The sequence below is a fragment of the Pelmatolapia mariae genome, unplaced genomic scaffold (assembly GCF_036321145.2).
Source record: "Pelmatolapia mariae isolate MD_Pm_ZW unplaced genomic scaffold, Pm_UMD_F_2 NODE_ptg000355l+_length_18009_cov_1, whole genome shotgun sequence".
NCBI lineage: Eukaryota > Metazoa > Chordata > Actinopteri > Cichliformes > Cichlidae > Pelmatolapia > Pelmatolapia mariae.
The window spans coordinates 5,400-18,009 of NW_027052043.1; the positions used below are offsets into that span (position 1 = coordinate 5,400).

General features: G+C 45.4%; 1 protein-coding gene across 2 annotated transcripts; it reads left to right on the top strand.

The window, feature by feature from the left end:
• The first annotated feature begins 677 nt into the window (after positions 1-677).
• Positions 678-5,205, top strand: LOC134623022 (START domain-containing protein 10-like). 2 transcript variants are annotated; one of them, XM_063468267.1, is made up of 6 exons: positions 678-825; positions 2,685-2,788; positions 3,123-3,240; positions 3,589-3,641; positions 4,298-4,561; positions 4,658-5,205. In XM_063468267.1, exons 1-5 carry the CDS (start codon positions 678-680, stop codon positions 4,511-4,513), a joined length of 639 nt encoding a protein of 212 aa, XP_063324337.1. In that variant the 3' UTR covers positions 4,514-4,561; positions 4,658-5,205. The 2 variants fall into 2 exon arrangements, with proteins under 2 accessions (XP_063324337.1, XP_063324336.1); XM_063468266.1 differs by having other exon boundaries at positions 4,298-5,205.
• Positions 5,206-12,610: the final 7,405 nt, after the last annotated feature.

The following is a 12,610-nucleotide window of genomic DNA, read 5'->3' on the forward strand; positions in this document are numbered from 1 at the left end:
ACAGTTTAAGAAGTCTATCAGCTAAAAGATCTGTGAGTCTCTGTGAATGCAATTAGACATGCATCCCTGAAGTCACATAAATGTGTGACATTCAAATGCAGTTTATTTACTCCTCAGACTGCACATTAGCCATGAATATTGGTGGCAAGGGAATAAGATTGTATTACATTTGCTTCCTCAATCGCTGAGCTAGACCTCCCTTCATCATCAGCGTGCTCCTGTGAGTACGGGATAATCCTGTGCTGGGAATCACTGAAGGGTGTAAAGAATCTCCAAGACAGGCTGTTCCACTGAAGAAACTCAGAGTGTGGATGTAGCTCATGCAGCACTCCAATCAGCTCCTGCAGAACACAGCACACCTGCTGTTTCATGGGTCATCACACCCTCCCCTTAAAGATAGCACTACCAGTGAAAACCTGGACACCAGGTGACTCATAGTCATGAACTTTTTTCTTAGGAGTCATCACTGTGGGTTCCCTCTGGGTTCTCTGACTTCCTCCTACAATCCAAACACATGTATGTTTCTAACATTTCATGCAGTTGCAGAGTTCAAGTAATAAAATCCCATGGCACACCTAAATGTCACAGTACACCAGCATGGAAACTGGTGGTCAGAGTTGAGCGTGATCGGTCCTAACCTCTGCCTGACTCTCTCCCTCTCTCTTTCTGTGTCTCAGATGAGGATAGTCTGTAAGGACGTGACAGCAGAGACATTGTACGACGTCCTCCATGACACCAGCTACCGGAAGAAGTGGGACACCAACATGATCGATACGTATGACATCGGCAGGCTGACGGTCAACGCAGACGTGGGATATTACTCCTGTTAGTTCCTTTACTGAGCGGTGATGTAATACACGCCATAAAACACTTCAGCACAGCATCAGAATGGTGAGACAGGCAGCAATAAGGTGAATGGTGGACAAAGACCTAAGGGAACAAGAGGAAGTAGCAATCGATGTTGTGGAAGTAGGGAGACCCAGTGATGTGATTTAGCATGACACTCAAATGACAGGTATAAAAGATACTCTGACCGGTTGGGCCCTTTCCGAGGGGATGGGGGGGATCTCAGGCCTCTGGGCCTGGGCTCGGCCCGCTATGGTGCAGCTGGCTGCTGGCAGAGCCTGTGGGCACGTCACCCCAGCCCGCTGTGGCTACGCCGTGGCTGCTGATAAATAAATAAATACATAAATAATAATAAAGATTTGATTCAATTTCAATTAAATTTTATTTATACAGCACCAAATCACAACAACAGTCGCCTCAAGGCGCTTTATATTGTACAGTATATCGCACAATAATAGATACAGAGAAAAACCCAACAATCATATGACCCCCTATGAGCAAGCACTTTGGCGACAGTGGGAAGGAAAAACTCCCTTTTAACAGGAAGAAACCTCCGGCAGAACCAGGCTCAGGGAGGGGCGGGGCCATCTGCTGTGATTGGGTGGGGTGAGAGAAGGAAGACAGGATAAAGACATGCTATGGAAGAGAGATAGAGATTAATAACAAGGATGATTCAATGCAGAGAGGTCTATTAACACATAGTGAGTGAAAAAGAAACACCCAGCTCTAACTATATGCTTTAACAAAAAGGAAAGTTTGAAGCCTAATCTTAAGAGTAGAGACGGTGTCTGTCAGGCTTTTCAGGGAGTTTTTAGGACATCCTGATAATAATGAATTACAGTCGTCCAGCCTGGAAGTAATAAATGCATGAACTAGTTTTTCAGCGTCACTCTGAGACAGGATATTTCTAACTTTAGAGATGTTGCAGAAATGGAAGAAAGCAGTCTTACATATTTGTTTAATATGTGCCTTGAAGGACATGTCCTGGTCAGAAATGACTCCAAGGTTCCTCACAGTGTTACTGGAGGCCAAGGTAATGCCATCCAGAGTAAGAATCTGGTTAGATACCATATTTCTAAGATTTTCAGGACCGAGTACAATAACCTCAGTTTGATCTGAATTAAGAAGCAGAAAGTTAGCGGCCATCCAGGTCTTTATGTCTTTAACCCCCTAGGACCTGGCGTCCACATATGTGGACATCACATTTTGGGTTGTCTAGACTGAAATACAAAATTTTTCTCTACATGGGGCTGATATCCACTTATGAGGACATTATACTGCTACTGTTCTATTGAAATTTTAAATGAATATCCTCATGTGGATCTCATTTTTGTCAGAAACAAAAATCAAGTAAAAAAAAAAAATTAAGGCAATTCTTTGTTTTTACATTCATCAGGTCCCAATATGCCCAAATATCAAAGAGAAATTAAAAATGCTGCCATGGAAGAGTTTGGGTCTTAGGAGTTTAAGACATTCCTGCAGTTTAATTAATTGGTGTGTGTTATCTGGCTTCATGGACAGATAGAGCTGGGTATCATCTGCATAGCAGTGCTAGACCTCAGTGCAGCGTTTGTTGACCATAATATTCTATTAGAGCGATTAGAGCACGCTCTAGGTATTACAGGTACTGCGCTGCAGTGGTTTGTATCATATCTATCTAATAGACTCAGGTCTAGAGGACCTGGATGGCCTCTAACTTTCTGCTTCTTAATTCAGATCAAACTGAGGTTAGGTTGAGCCTGAGTCTGTGCTGGTCCAAAAGGCTTTGCTGGTTTTTAGTTGCCAAATATCTGATTCTGTCTGAACCTTTTGTGGATGTGTTTGTGTTCTGTTTGAAGGGAAATGCCCGAGCCCGCTGAAAAACAGAGACTTTGTGACGATGAGATCTTGGCTTCCACTTGGCAACGACTACATGATCATCAACTACTCGGTCAAACACCCGGTCAGTATTTCACTGCTCTGACTGTGACTTGGTGGGTTTTATACTCATTTAGTGACAAATGGAACATAAAGACACAAAAAACATTTTATTAAAAGAGCAGACTCCATAGGGGAGCTTTATCACTAGGACCCAGTCAGACCCCAGCAGATTCATGGTTGCACAATCAATCACAGACTTCAGATCAGTAGGTGAAAGTTTTAATTGTAAATACCACTCCAGAGAATAGAGCACAGTATCATCAGTATACAGATGCACACTGAGGTGTGATGTGTGAAGTTATATCTGCCAAGTGGACAGTGCAGTCCATCACTCACTGCTCCTTTGTCCACCTCAGAAATATCCTCCAAAGAAGGACTACGTCCGAGCCGTCTCTCTGCTCACGGGGTACCTGATCCAGTCCAACGGAGCCACCAGCTCCACCCTCTACTACCTGACTCAGGTGGACCCCAGAGGTGAGACCTGTGGCTAGTGGAAGAAGTACTAAGTACACTACCTCTTCTACTGGCCAAATACACCAAATATCTGCTCTGAGATAAATGTCAGAAGATCTTGATCTGACCCTGCGGCAGAAATGCCATTTACTGGATTCTGTGGTTTGAGGTTATTCCAAGACAGATGTAGGTCAAAGGTCCACAAACGTCTTCATCCAACAAAAGAACTGATGACAGTCAGTGGTGCATAGCCTGTGTGTGTTTGTGTGTGTGTGTTATGTACAAATGTTCTCTCTGTAAACTCGATCTGTGCTTCATGTTTAAACTGAACTGACTCAGCCTGACTCTCGCACCCTTGTTTGTCTGCAGGTTCTTTACCAAAGTGGGTGGTGAACAGGGTGTCCCAGTTTGTAGCTCCAAAGGTAAACGACCTCTATTCCCATCAGAATGTGTCTCTGTCCCATCAGACTGTGTCTCTGTCCCATCAGAACGTGTCTCTGTCCCATCAGAACGTGTCTCTGTCCCATCAGAACGTGTCTCTGTCCCATCAGAACGTGTCTCTGTCCCATCAGACTGTCTCTGACCCATCAGAACGTGTCTCTGACCCATCAGACTGTCTCTGTCCCATCAGAACGTGTCTCTGTCCCATCAGAACGTGTCTCTGTCCCATCAGACTGTCTCTGACCCATCAGAACGTGTCTCTGACCCATCAGACTGTCTCTGTCCCATCAGAACGTGTCTCTGTCCCATCAGAACGTGTCTCTGACCCATCAGAACGTGTCTCTGTCCCATCAGACTGTGTCTCTGACCCATCAGACTGTCTCTGTCCCATCAGACTGTGTCTCTGTCCCATCTGAACGTGTCTCTGTCCCATCTGAACGTGTCTCTGTCCCATCTGAACGTGTCTCTGACCCATCAGAACGTGTCTCTGTCCCATCAGAACGTGTCTCTGTCCCATCAGAACGTGTCTCTGACCCATCAGAACGTGTCTCTGTCCCATCAGACTGTCTCTGTCCCATCAGACTGTCTCTGTCCCATCTGAACGTGTCTCTGACCCATCTCGTTTCGGTCCTCTTAGGCTATGAGGAAGATCTACAAGGCTTCTGTAAAGTACCCGGAGTGGAAGAGGAAACACAACCCGGGCCTGAAGCCATGGATGTTCCCAGAGCAGAACACGCTGCCGTGCATCAGCGTGTCGGAGCTGACGGTGCAGCGAGCTGACTCTCTGGAGAACATCGATGAGAGCGGCTTGAGCGAGGAGAAGACACAGCAGAGTGACGACGAGGAGCCGTAAAGATGGCGGACTCTGTCTGGTTTACTGTTTGTTGGTTTGTTTGATCAGGTAAACTCATGCTGGACACCTTTCTGAATGCAGCTGCGCTCACTTTGCTGGATCTCACAAACCTTTTTTCACAACTTTCTGAAAACCTTCTGTCAGCTCACAGTAATCGGACGGAATCGGTTTCATGGCAGCTACAAACATGAGACCACCCTCACAGCTGTTTCCAGGTGTTCTGAGAAGGCCTCTGCTCACGTTGAAGGTGGCTGGAGTTTCATCTAATCTTTCCTTGAATTGTATTTGTGTTGCAGTGAGACAAAGAGCGTGCAGCAGAAACTCGTCTGTGAATCTACTTCCTGCAGTCTGTTTAGAAGCTAATGACAATCAGTGTTAGCCTCCTAACAACATCCACTTCCTGGTCAGGTGGGTGTGGATTTCTAAATCTTTACCCCACTCATAGAGAGTTTCTAACAGAACAACTGTGCAATGTCTGTAAGAGTTGATCAGAAAGGTGAAAGCTCTGTTTTCATCATGTGGGTAAAAAAGTAACCAAACTATAACCACGGTTCTGAGAGGGTCGCTGTGTCCTGGTGGATGTTCAGAGTGTAAATAATAATAGTAATGATGTGTTGATTTTGTCGGGGCTCTGTGCTGAATATTTAAAGTCTGTAATCTGTGTGGGACAGAAGCCACGTGAATCTTCTGCAGGTTCTCAGATTTGTTTCCTGGATGTTTAACCTGAGCAATAAAACCACATTAAATCAGCTCTGCAGTGTGTGAGTCAGTGTGATCACATGATCTACATCAACAGATGATGAGCCAACATGTTTCAGCTCACTGCAAGTCCATCTTTACAGATTGTGTTCTCACAATGGCAGCTGATGGAAAAATTGCAACCGGCCTTTTTTTTTTTTTTTTTTCTAAGTGTCGGGTCGCAGAGGCAGTTCCAGAAACCTCTACCTATTCCTGCTGCCGATCCCGAGGCATTCCCACATAACATAAATTACCTCATCAGTTAGTTAGGGTTCTCCTCACAGAGGCCAGAAAACCTCTACAGGGCGTTGACCAGTAAGCGTCATCGATCCATCATGGAGCTCCTCCCCCATGTGAAAGGGGAGAATCCAGATATGACCGGGGGAAACCGCGACCACATTCTTTCAGTCACTTATAAAAACCGGCTAGAATGCCGATCGACCAGTCAAGCAAAGCTTCGCCCTTCATCCTGGCTCTCCTCAACACGACACCCTGAGCCATCAGCACACCTCTCGCCTTTCTGCCTGATTCAAGCTTTCTTTGTCTCGGCAACAAAAATAATAATAATAATGGATTGCATTTAAATAGCGCTTTTCGAGACCTCAAAGTGCTTTACAATTCCACTATTCATTCACACACTGGTGGTAGCAAGCTACAGTTGTAGCCACAGCTGCCCTGGGGCAGACTGACAGAAGCGAGGCTGCCATATCGCGCCATCGGCCCCTCTGGCCAACACCAGTAGGCGGTAGGTGAAGTGTCTTGCCCAAGGACACAACGACCGAGACTGTCCGAGCCAGGGCTCGAACCGGCAACCTTCCATTACCAGACGAACTGCCAACTCTTGAGCCACGCTCGCCCTCGGCTCTCCACCGACAGGAACTTCTAGAGTGTAAAAAAATAGAGTTAGCATATAGCATCAGGTGGTGTTAATACTGTCATGTGCAATCAAAGCAGAGCTCCAAAAATACAAAACTAACCGGGATAAATTCAGCATTAGCCCAAAAAAGGTGAGGGTCCCGCTGGCCGGCCCCTCTTTATAAAGGTCCAGGGGGTACCAGCACCAGGTGTGCAATATACACAGGTAAATTGACCATCAAGCAGCTTTAAGTTCTTCCAGCATTAAAAAAACCCAAAAAACTCTGCAGCTGGAACGATTCAGACAATCGATGAGGTTTGAAACATTTAATGAGATAATTACAGCAGAAATCCTCAGGTGTAGGACATCCATCATGTCATCTGTGAAACCTGAATAATGGTTCAGTGAACATATCATGGAAAGTTTAGGCCAAGGTCATTTTTTCTGGGTATCTGTGTTTCTTTCTTAAATTCAGTAGAAATGGCGGTCAGCTTGTGTCTTCACACTTTGTCTCTTGAAGAACAGACAGAAGAATGAAAGTTGTGTTAAGGCTCAGAGTCGGAGGGAGAAACAGGGACGCTAGCCCACGTAAGCTTGCAATAAAAGTTTTGTTACGAAATGAATCAGCTGGGTGGTTCAATTTTTATGATGCAATGTTCACCCCTACAAATGATTAAATGGTTTAGTCCAGAGCTACTGTGTTTCAGACTGATGAAGCTGCTTTTTAAAATGACACAAAAATAGGTTTGGACACAGTAATAATAAAATAATAATAATTTTATTATTATAATCCTTATTCAGGTAAAGGTCAACCTACGGGAAAGTCTGAGTCTACAGAGAACAGTGATGTGCGTGATGTCCACAGTCAGTAATAAAACATGTAAAGCACAATTACAGATGTATCCAACCTCTTCAGCTGCTGGCCAGACGGACTCATAAAGAGTAGATCACTGTAATCCAATAAAAGTTGTTTTTTTTGTTTTTTTAATCAGGTGTTTCCTCACCTGGAGACAGAAACAAGATTTGTTTCCTAAAAAAAGAAACTTTAAGTTTCAATCTGGAAACTTTCACTGTGAGATTTGAATGAAAAACTCAGAAGTTCAGAAGTTCTGACCACCAGTCTGGAGCCCTGGGGAACTCCTATGGATACTGGGAGACCCAGCAGAATGGCTGCCAATCATGTCGTTCAGTCTGCTTACCAAAGTGATATGGTCTGAAACCTTCAACCAATCAAGAAGAAGACTGGCTTGGTGTTTTTTTGCATCAATAATGTCGTTCAGCACCTTGACAGCAGGAGTTATTGGACTGTGTTTTGCTGACTGATGTTGGGAAAGGAGTTTTCATCCAAAACGTGTTTTAGATGTTCACTAATAAGCTTTTGGGGCCTGCAGTCGTTAACATGTGAAAGACAGCCTCTGTTCAGCAAAGGGAGAACAGGTGCCAAAATCCATATTACAGAGATCTCAGAGGTTAAAACCATAGCTTTACCCTAAATTCTGCAGCCAGTGTGAGACAGTTCGAGGCCCTGTGGACCTCCATAAATAACTTGACAGTTTATTAAATATCATTTATTCTGGTGTACGTAATGACCTGGTTTTACAGGCCTCAGCGCTCGTCTGAGGTGGTGAGCAGGTTAACAGGAAGAAGGTTTCCCTGAGGGCGATGAGGATGAGGCGAGGACAGAGCGTGTTGGATATATTTTTCATATCAGGAGAATTTTACCCACTGAAACAAAAATGACAAAATAAAAATAATGCAGATTTTAACATGAACTAGAGACAGCAATGTGAGCAGGTTTTAAACAGCAGAATTGTGGGGGTGTCAAAGGTCCAGCGTGTTAGCAGTCCAGAGTTTCCTCAGCACCAAGCACCTCGTTTCCTAAGTCTCCAAGTCCTCACACATTTCCTTCACCTCATGTGGCGTTTTCCAAGGGAAAAGGGAAATGAGTTCATCTCAAAGTACCCTGGTTTCTGTGCAGGGTGCCTGTAAAAAAAATAATCTCTGATCCCTGTGTTTATTCCATTAATTAAAGATGTGAGGATGAGGACAACAACAAGCTGCCTCTTTCTGTCTGTGTCAGACCTCATGGTTTGGGTTTTTGGCAGTGAGTCTGCAGGAAGCTGAAAGTGTCCGCTCACCTCCGATCATCAGAAAACCAAAGACTGTGTTCAGAGCAGGAAGCACCAAGTCTGAACCTCGCACTTCCCTTCGGTAATCTCAGCACAGACGGAAGAAACCGTGTCAGTTTTCTTTCTGTCTGCGTGAGGCTGCAGCGCCCCCGAGTGGACTCAGTCTGAGCTGCAGATGTGTGTGCCCAAACCTCTGCCCAGCTGCTTCCCATAAAGGTGTGTGAGTGAGGCACAGACACAAATCCACAGACAGTCACTGCCTGAGGCGTCTCTGCAGCTCGTCTTTGGTGGAAACAGGTGGAATGAAGCTGGACAGTTCCTCTGATGAGAAGGACTGAAGCTCTTCATCCTCCTTCTGTCTAGGAGGACAGAAGAATTTCACTCCCACAAGAATTTCACTCCCACACTTCGTCCAGGTGACCCCAGAGGGACACACCTCTTTCCTGCAGTCACATTTACAGGTACGTTATGAAGACGCAGCTCACCTGGAACCCTGTTCAGGTGAAGCAGTGCCTCCACCTGAACAACTTCCTGTTCAGAATCAGTGTGTTTAAATCCTTTTATGGGGTGTAGAGGTAACCCTGCAGAACACACTAGGAGACAGGTGAGACGACCTGAGCTGATCACGGTGGGGATTTTAAAAATATCACAGTTAAAGTTTACTGCAGGAGGTGGCACATGTTTCAGCTTACAGCGGTACAGTACTGATTCAGCGGTGACCTTCGAACCTCTGTGATTTGAATCAGTCCGTCATCCTCTCTCTAGCGGGTTGCAGCTCAGTCCAGCCTGGTGGGCGTGGCAAAGATGAAGCGTCTTCTGATTCATGAAGCCTGCTGGGGGCGATGCAATATTATAAAAACCCAAAAACCCAAGCACAAAAAGATTCACCACTCTCTTTACCAATGGTCTCTCCCGGAACCTTTAAATGGTGTCTGGACCCCCGGGGAAACATTTTGCCCAAACACCTTGAAGAGGACACAGGCAAGAAAGGGGAGTAATCATTATCGTACAAAACACTTATTTGCACCACTTTTATTCCTAGATTTCACACACATTTGCATTAGTTTCCTTACTAGTAAACCTTAATCACAATCTCAGTCACCATTCTTCTCTCCTGACAGACAACCACCAGATTCCTTGATGAGGAGCAGCTGTGCAGGATCTGAAACAAGCCTACAAACTGATTTTAAAATTCCCAATAAATAGTCAATAAATAATTAACTTCTTGTGTGCAAATGTTTTACTGTGCAAATCCATGCTTAAAGTGCAATGCTAAATAAAGTGCTTGAAAAGTGCTTTTAATAAAGTGAAAGGTTTTCTCTAAAGTGCTATACAGATAATATAAATTAAATGTAGTAAGGGAGTCCTCTTCCTTACACTGTGTCTGTGCGTGTGTGTGGTCTCCTGCTGTCAGAGGGCTGTGCAGCCCGGTGACCTCCTGTGGGGTTTTGAGTGAGTGCTGCTGAGCGCGCTCTTCCTGCCTTGATGAGGAAAGCTTCATGAGGATTGCATCCTCCTTTAGAGGCAGAAAATGCAGCTGGGCTCCGGATCCTCTCAACGCTGTATTGTCTCAGGCACTTCCTGTTTCCTGTCTGCTCTGCTCAGATTGTTGTTTGGGCAGCAAGGAGGAAACTCCACCGCTGTCCAGCTCCTTAGTGCTGAGAGGACAGGACACAGTGTCCACGAGGACCTCTGAGCGCCCACGGGACAACTCCCTCATGTTGTGAAGTGACTGACTTACCTGCAGACGAGTGTACATGAAGCCATGAAACCCACAGAGCGACCGTGAAACCTAATTAATGCAAGTGGTTTATTTACCTGCTCATCTCACGTCTTACAGTTAAACAGCAGAAAGGCTGTTGAGTGACTGAAGCCCCGAGGCCAGCATGAAGGGGTCACCTGTGATAAAACTCCAGATTAACTTCATTTTACAGCTTTAACCTCTTCTTTATATTTTAGGAGCTTTTTGTTAAATCACAAATGCATAGAGATGATATCACAGTTTTCTTTTACATTACAGAAGCATGAACGTGTTAATTCTGTATGATCAGAAGTGGAATGAACTGAGCATGTGCAGTTTAATCATTTTCTGATGATCATAAATCAAAGCTGTGCTGGAGAGAACTGAGAGTTGACCTTCTTGCAATACGTGCATTGTTCCTGACTACGTTTGTTGTCTTTTTTATATGTATTAGTGAACATTTAAACGATTTTTAATAAATAAAGAAATTAATAATAAGAAAGAATCAGAATAATAATGATAATAATAATAACAGGTTTAAACAGAGCAGGTGACAGCAGCTGTACTTTGCTCAGGTTTTTAATGCAACGTCTTAAAGCACGTTAAAAAGAACGAAGACATGAACATGAACCTTTACTGATGATCTGGAGAACTTACGGATCAATGCCAGCAAGTGGATCTGGAGAAACAGTCTGACCGGAAGCTGTACTTCCTTGGGACTTTTATTGTGAAAGTGAGGAGAAGTTGTGTCCGCAGTGGTCGCGTGTAGCTTACCGTGGCTGCTCAGAGTTTCTCCTCCCGGCGCAGTGAGAGCCGCGCGCACCGCTTACCGGACTGACCCGGAGCACAGAGACCGGAACACGGAGCAGGAGGCAGGCAGAACCGGAGCGCAGAGAGGACCTGGTCGGAGGTAAGGCGCTCCCAGTCCTTCAGACTTTACTTAAACAGTCTCTCAGAGTCCCGCAGGAAGCGGCTCCTCCTGCCGCGGAGCCGCGCACAGTCCGCGGGTCCGACCCCGCCACAGGTTCGAGTCTCTGAGGGTCCGGATTCACACAAGGGGTCTGAGGGGGTCCAGACTGGAGTCAGAGTAAATTAGTGTGAGGGACAGCAGGACTTATCTTATGTTATTGTATTTTTACACACCTCTGTTGCTTGTGAAGCTCGCACACAAGAATTTCACTCGCATGTACCAGCGTACCTGCACATGTGATGTGACAATAAAAGTGATTTGATTTTGATTTGACTCGAGCTTCTGATGTTAGTGGATCTCTGAGGTTTGCTATCCTGGTCCTGGTTTTATGGTCCTGGCTCTGGTTTCAGGGTGCTGGTTCTGGTTTTAAGGTGATGCTGGTGTATTTGGTGCATGGTCTGGTTTCAGGGTCCTGGTTTTAGAGTGTGTGCTGGGTTGGAGTCGGTCTCTGCCTTCACTGCTGCAGGACAACATCGTGAATGCTGACATCATGATCACAGCTGATCTTGTCCTCTGAGCAACTTCATCATGACATCATCAGCTGGTCATTCATCACTTCCTTTTACTGTCTTTTGATTTCAGTTGATCAGCTGATAATCAATGAAAGGATTGATTTCTACAGCCGAGTGTTTGAGGTGTTAGTCTGTGAACACACACACACACAGAACAGCACCGTGTGTGTGTGTTTGTGTTGAGAAGAACAGAACAGGAAGGGAAAACTCCCTGTGATGTAACATCCTGTTTATCAACGTGTCATGGCCTCTGATTGGATGTTTTTGTGTTTTATTGTCTGGTTATTGCTCAGCATGTCTCTGTTTCGTAATTCTGTGTGTGAATATTTGTAAAATCATCAACCTGTGGGATTATATCTGACCTCTGCCCTCAGCCTGGACCGTTATCTTTGGCTCTGTGCTGATTCGTACCTCAGGTCTCCGATCAGAGTGAAGCGTCTCCTCGTTCCCCTCACTGTTTCAGGGCCCTGAGACGGGTTCAGGGGCAGAATGATGCTGAACGTGACACACAACAGGGTCAGAAGTCGGTGGAGCCCGGTTCCCCCGACAGCCATCAGTGTCAGAGAATAATCTTTGTTTTCCACAGAGGAAAGCAGGTTTCCTGATTTTAGAGCCATCTGTGAATGTCCCACCTGGTGCCCACAGGTAGTCATGTGCGTTCCTTGGGCTTTAATAGTTACCTGCAGCCTCACACGGTGCACACCACAAACTGTAACTGTTAATCCAGTCCAGTCAGTGATGATGCTCCAGGTCAGAGTTCAGGTTCACATCAGCCTGTCTGTAAAACACACCTGGATAAATCCTGCACTCCACCCGAACACGCCGCTCTGCCCTGAGAACACGTTGCTCCGCCGGTTGGTCTGAAGGGCTGCTCCTGGTTGAGTTCTTAAAGTCAGACATCTGTCTTCATAGACTCTCTCACTGAGTTCTGCTGTGATACTGCACGTTTGGGATCTCCTGCATGTGCAGTTTGTGGTTAAATGGGGATTTCAGGTTTGGCTCAGTGTTGCCTTTCTGTGATCATGTGACGTGTTTATCCTGAGAATCTCGAACTGTGAAACTCCTGTTTATCTGATCACCTCCTGATGGCTCGCTTTGATTTCCAGGGAAGCTGTAAAATAGTTTTTTAGTGTACGAGAAGCATCGTCCAC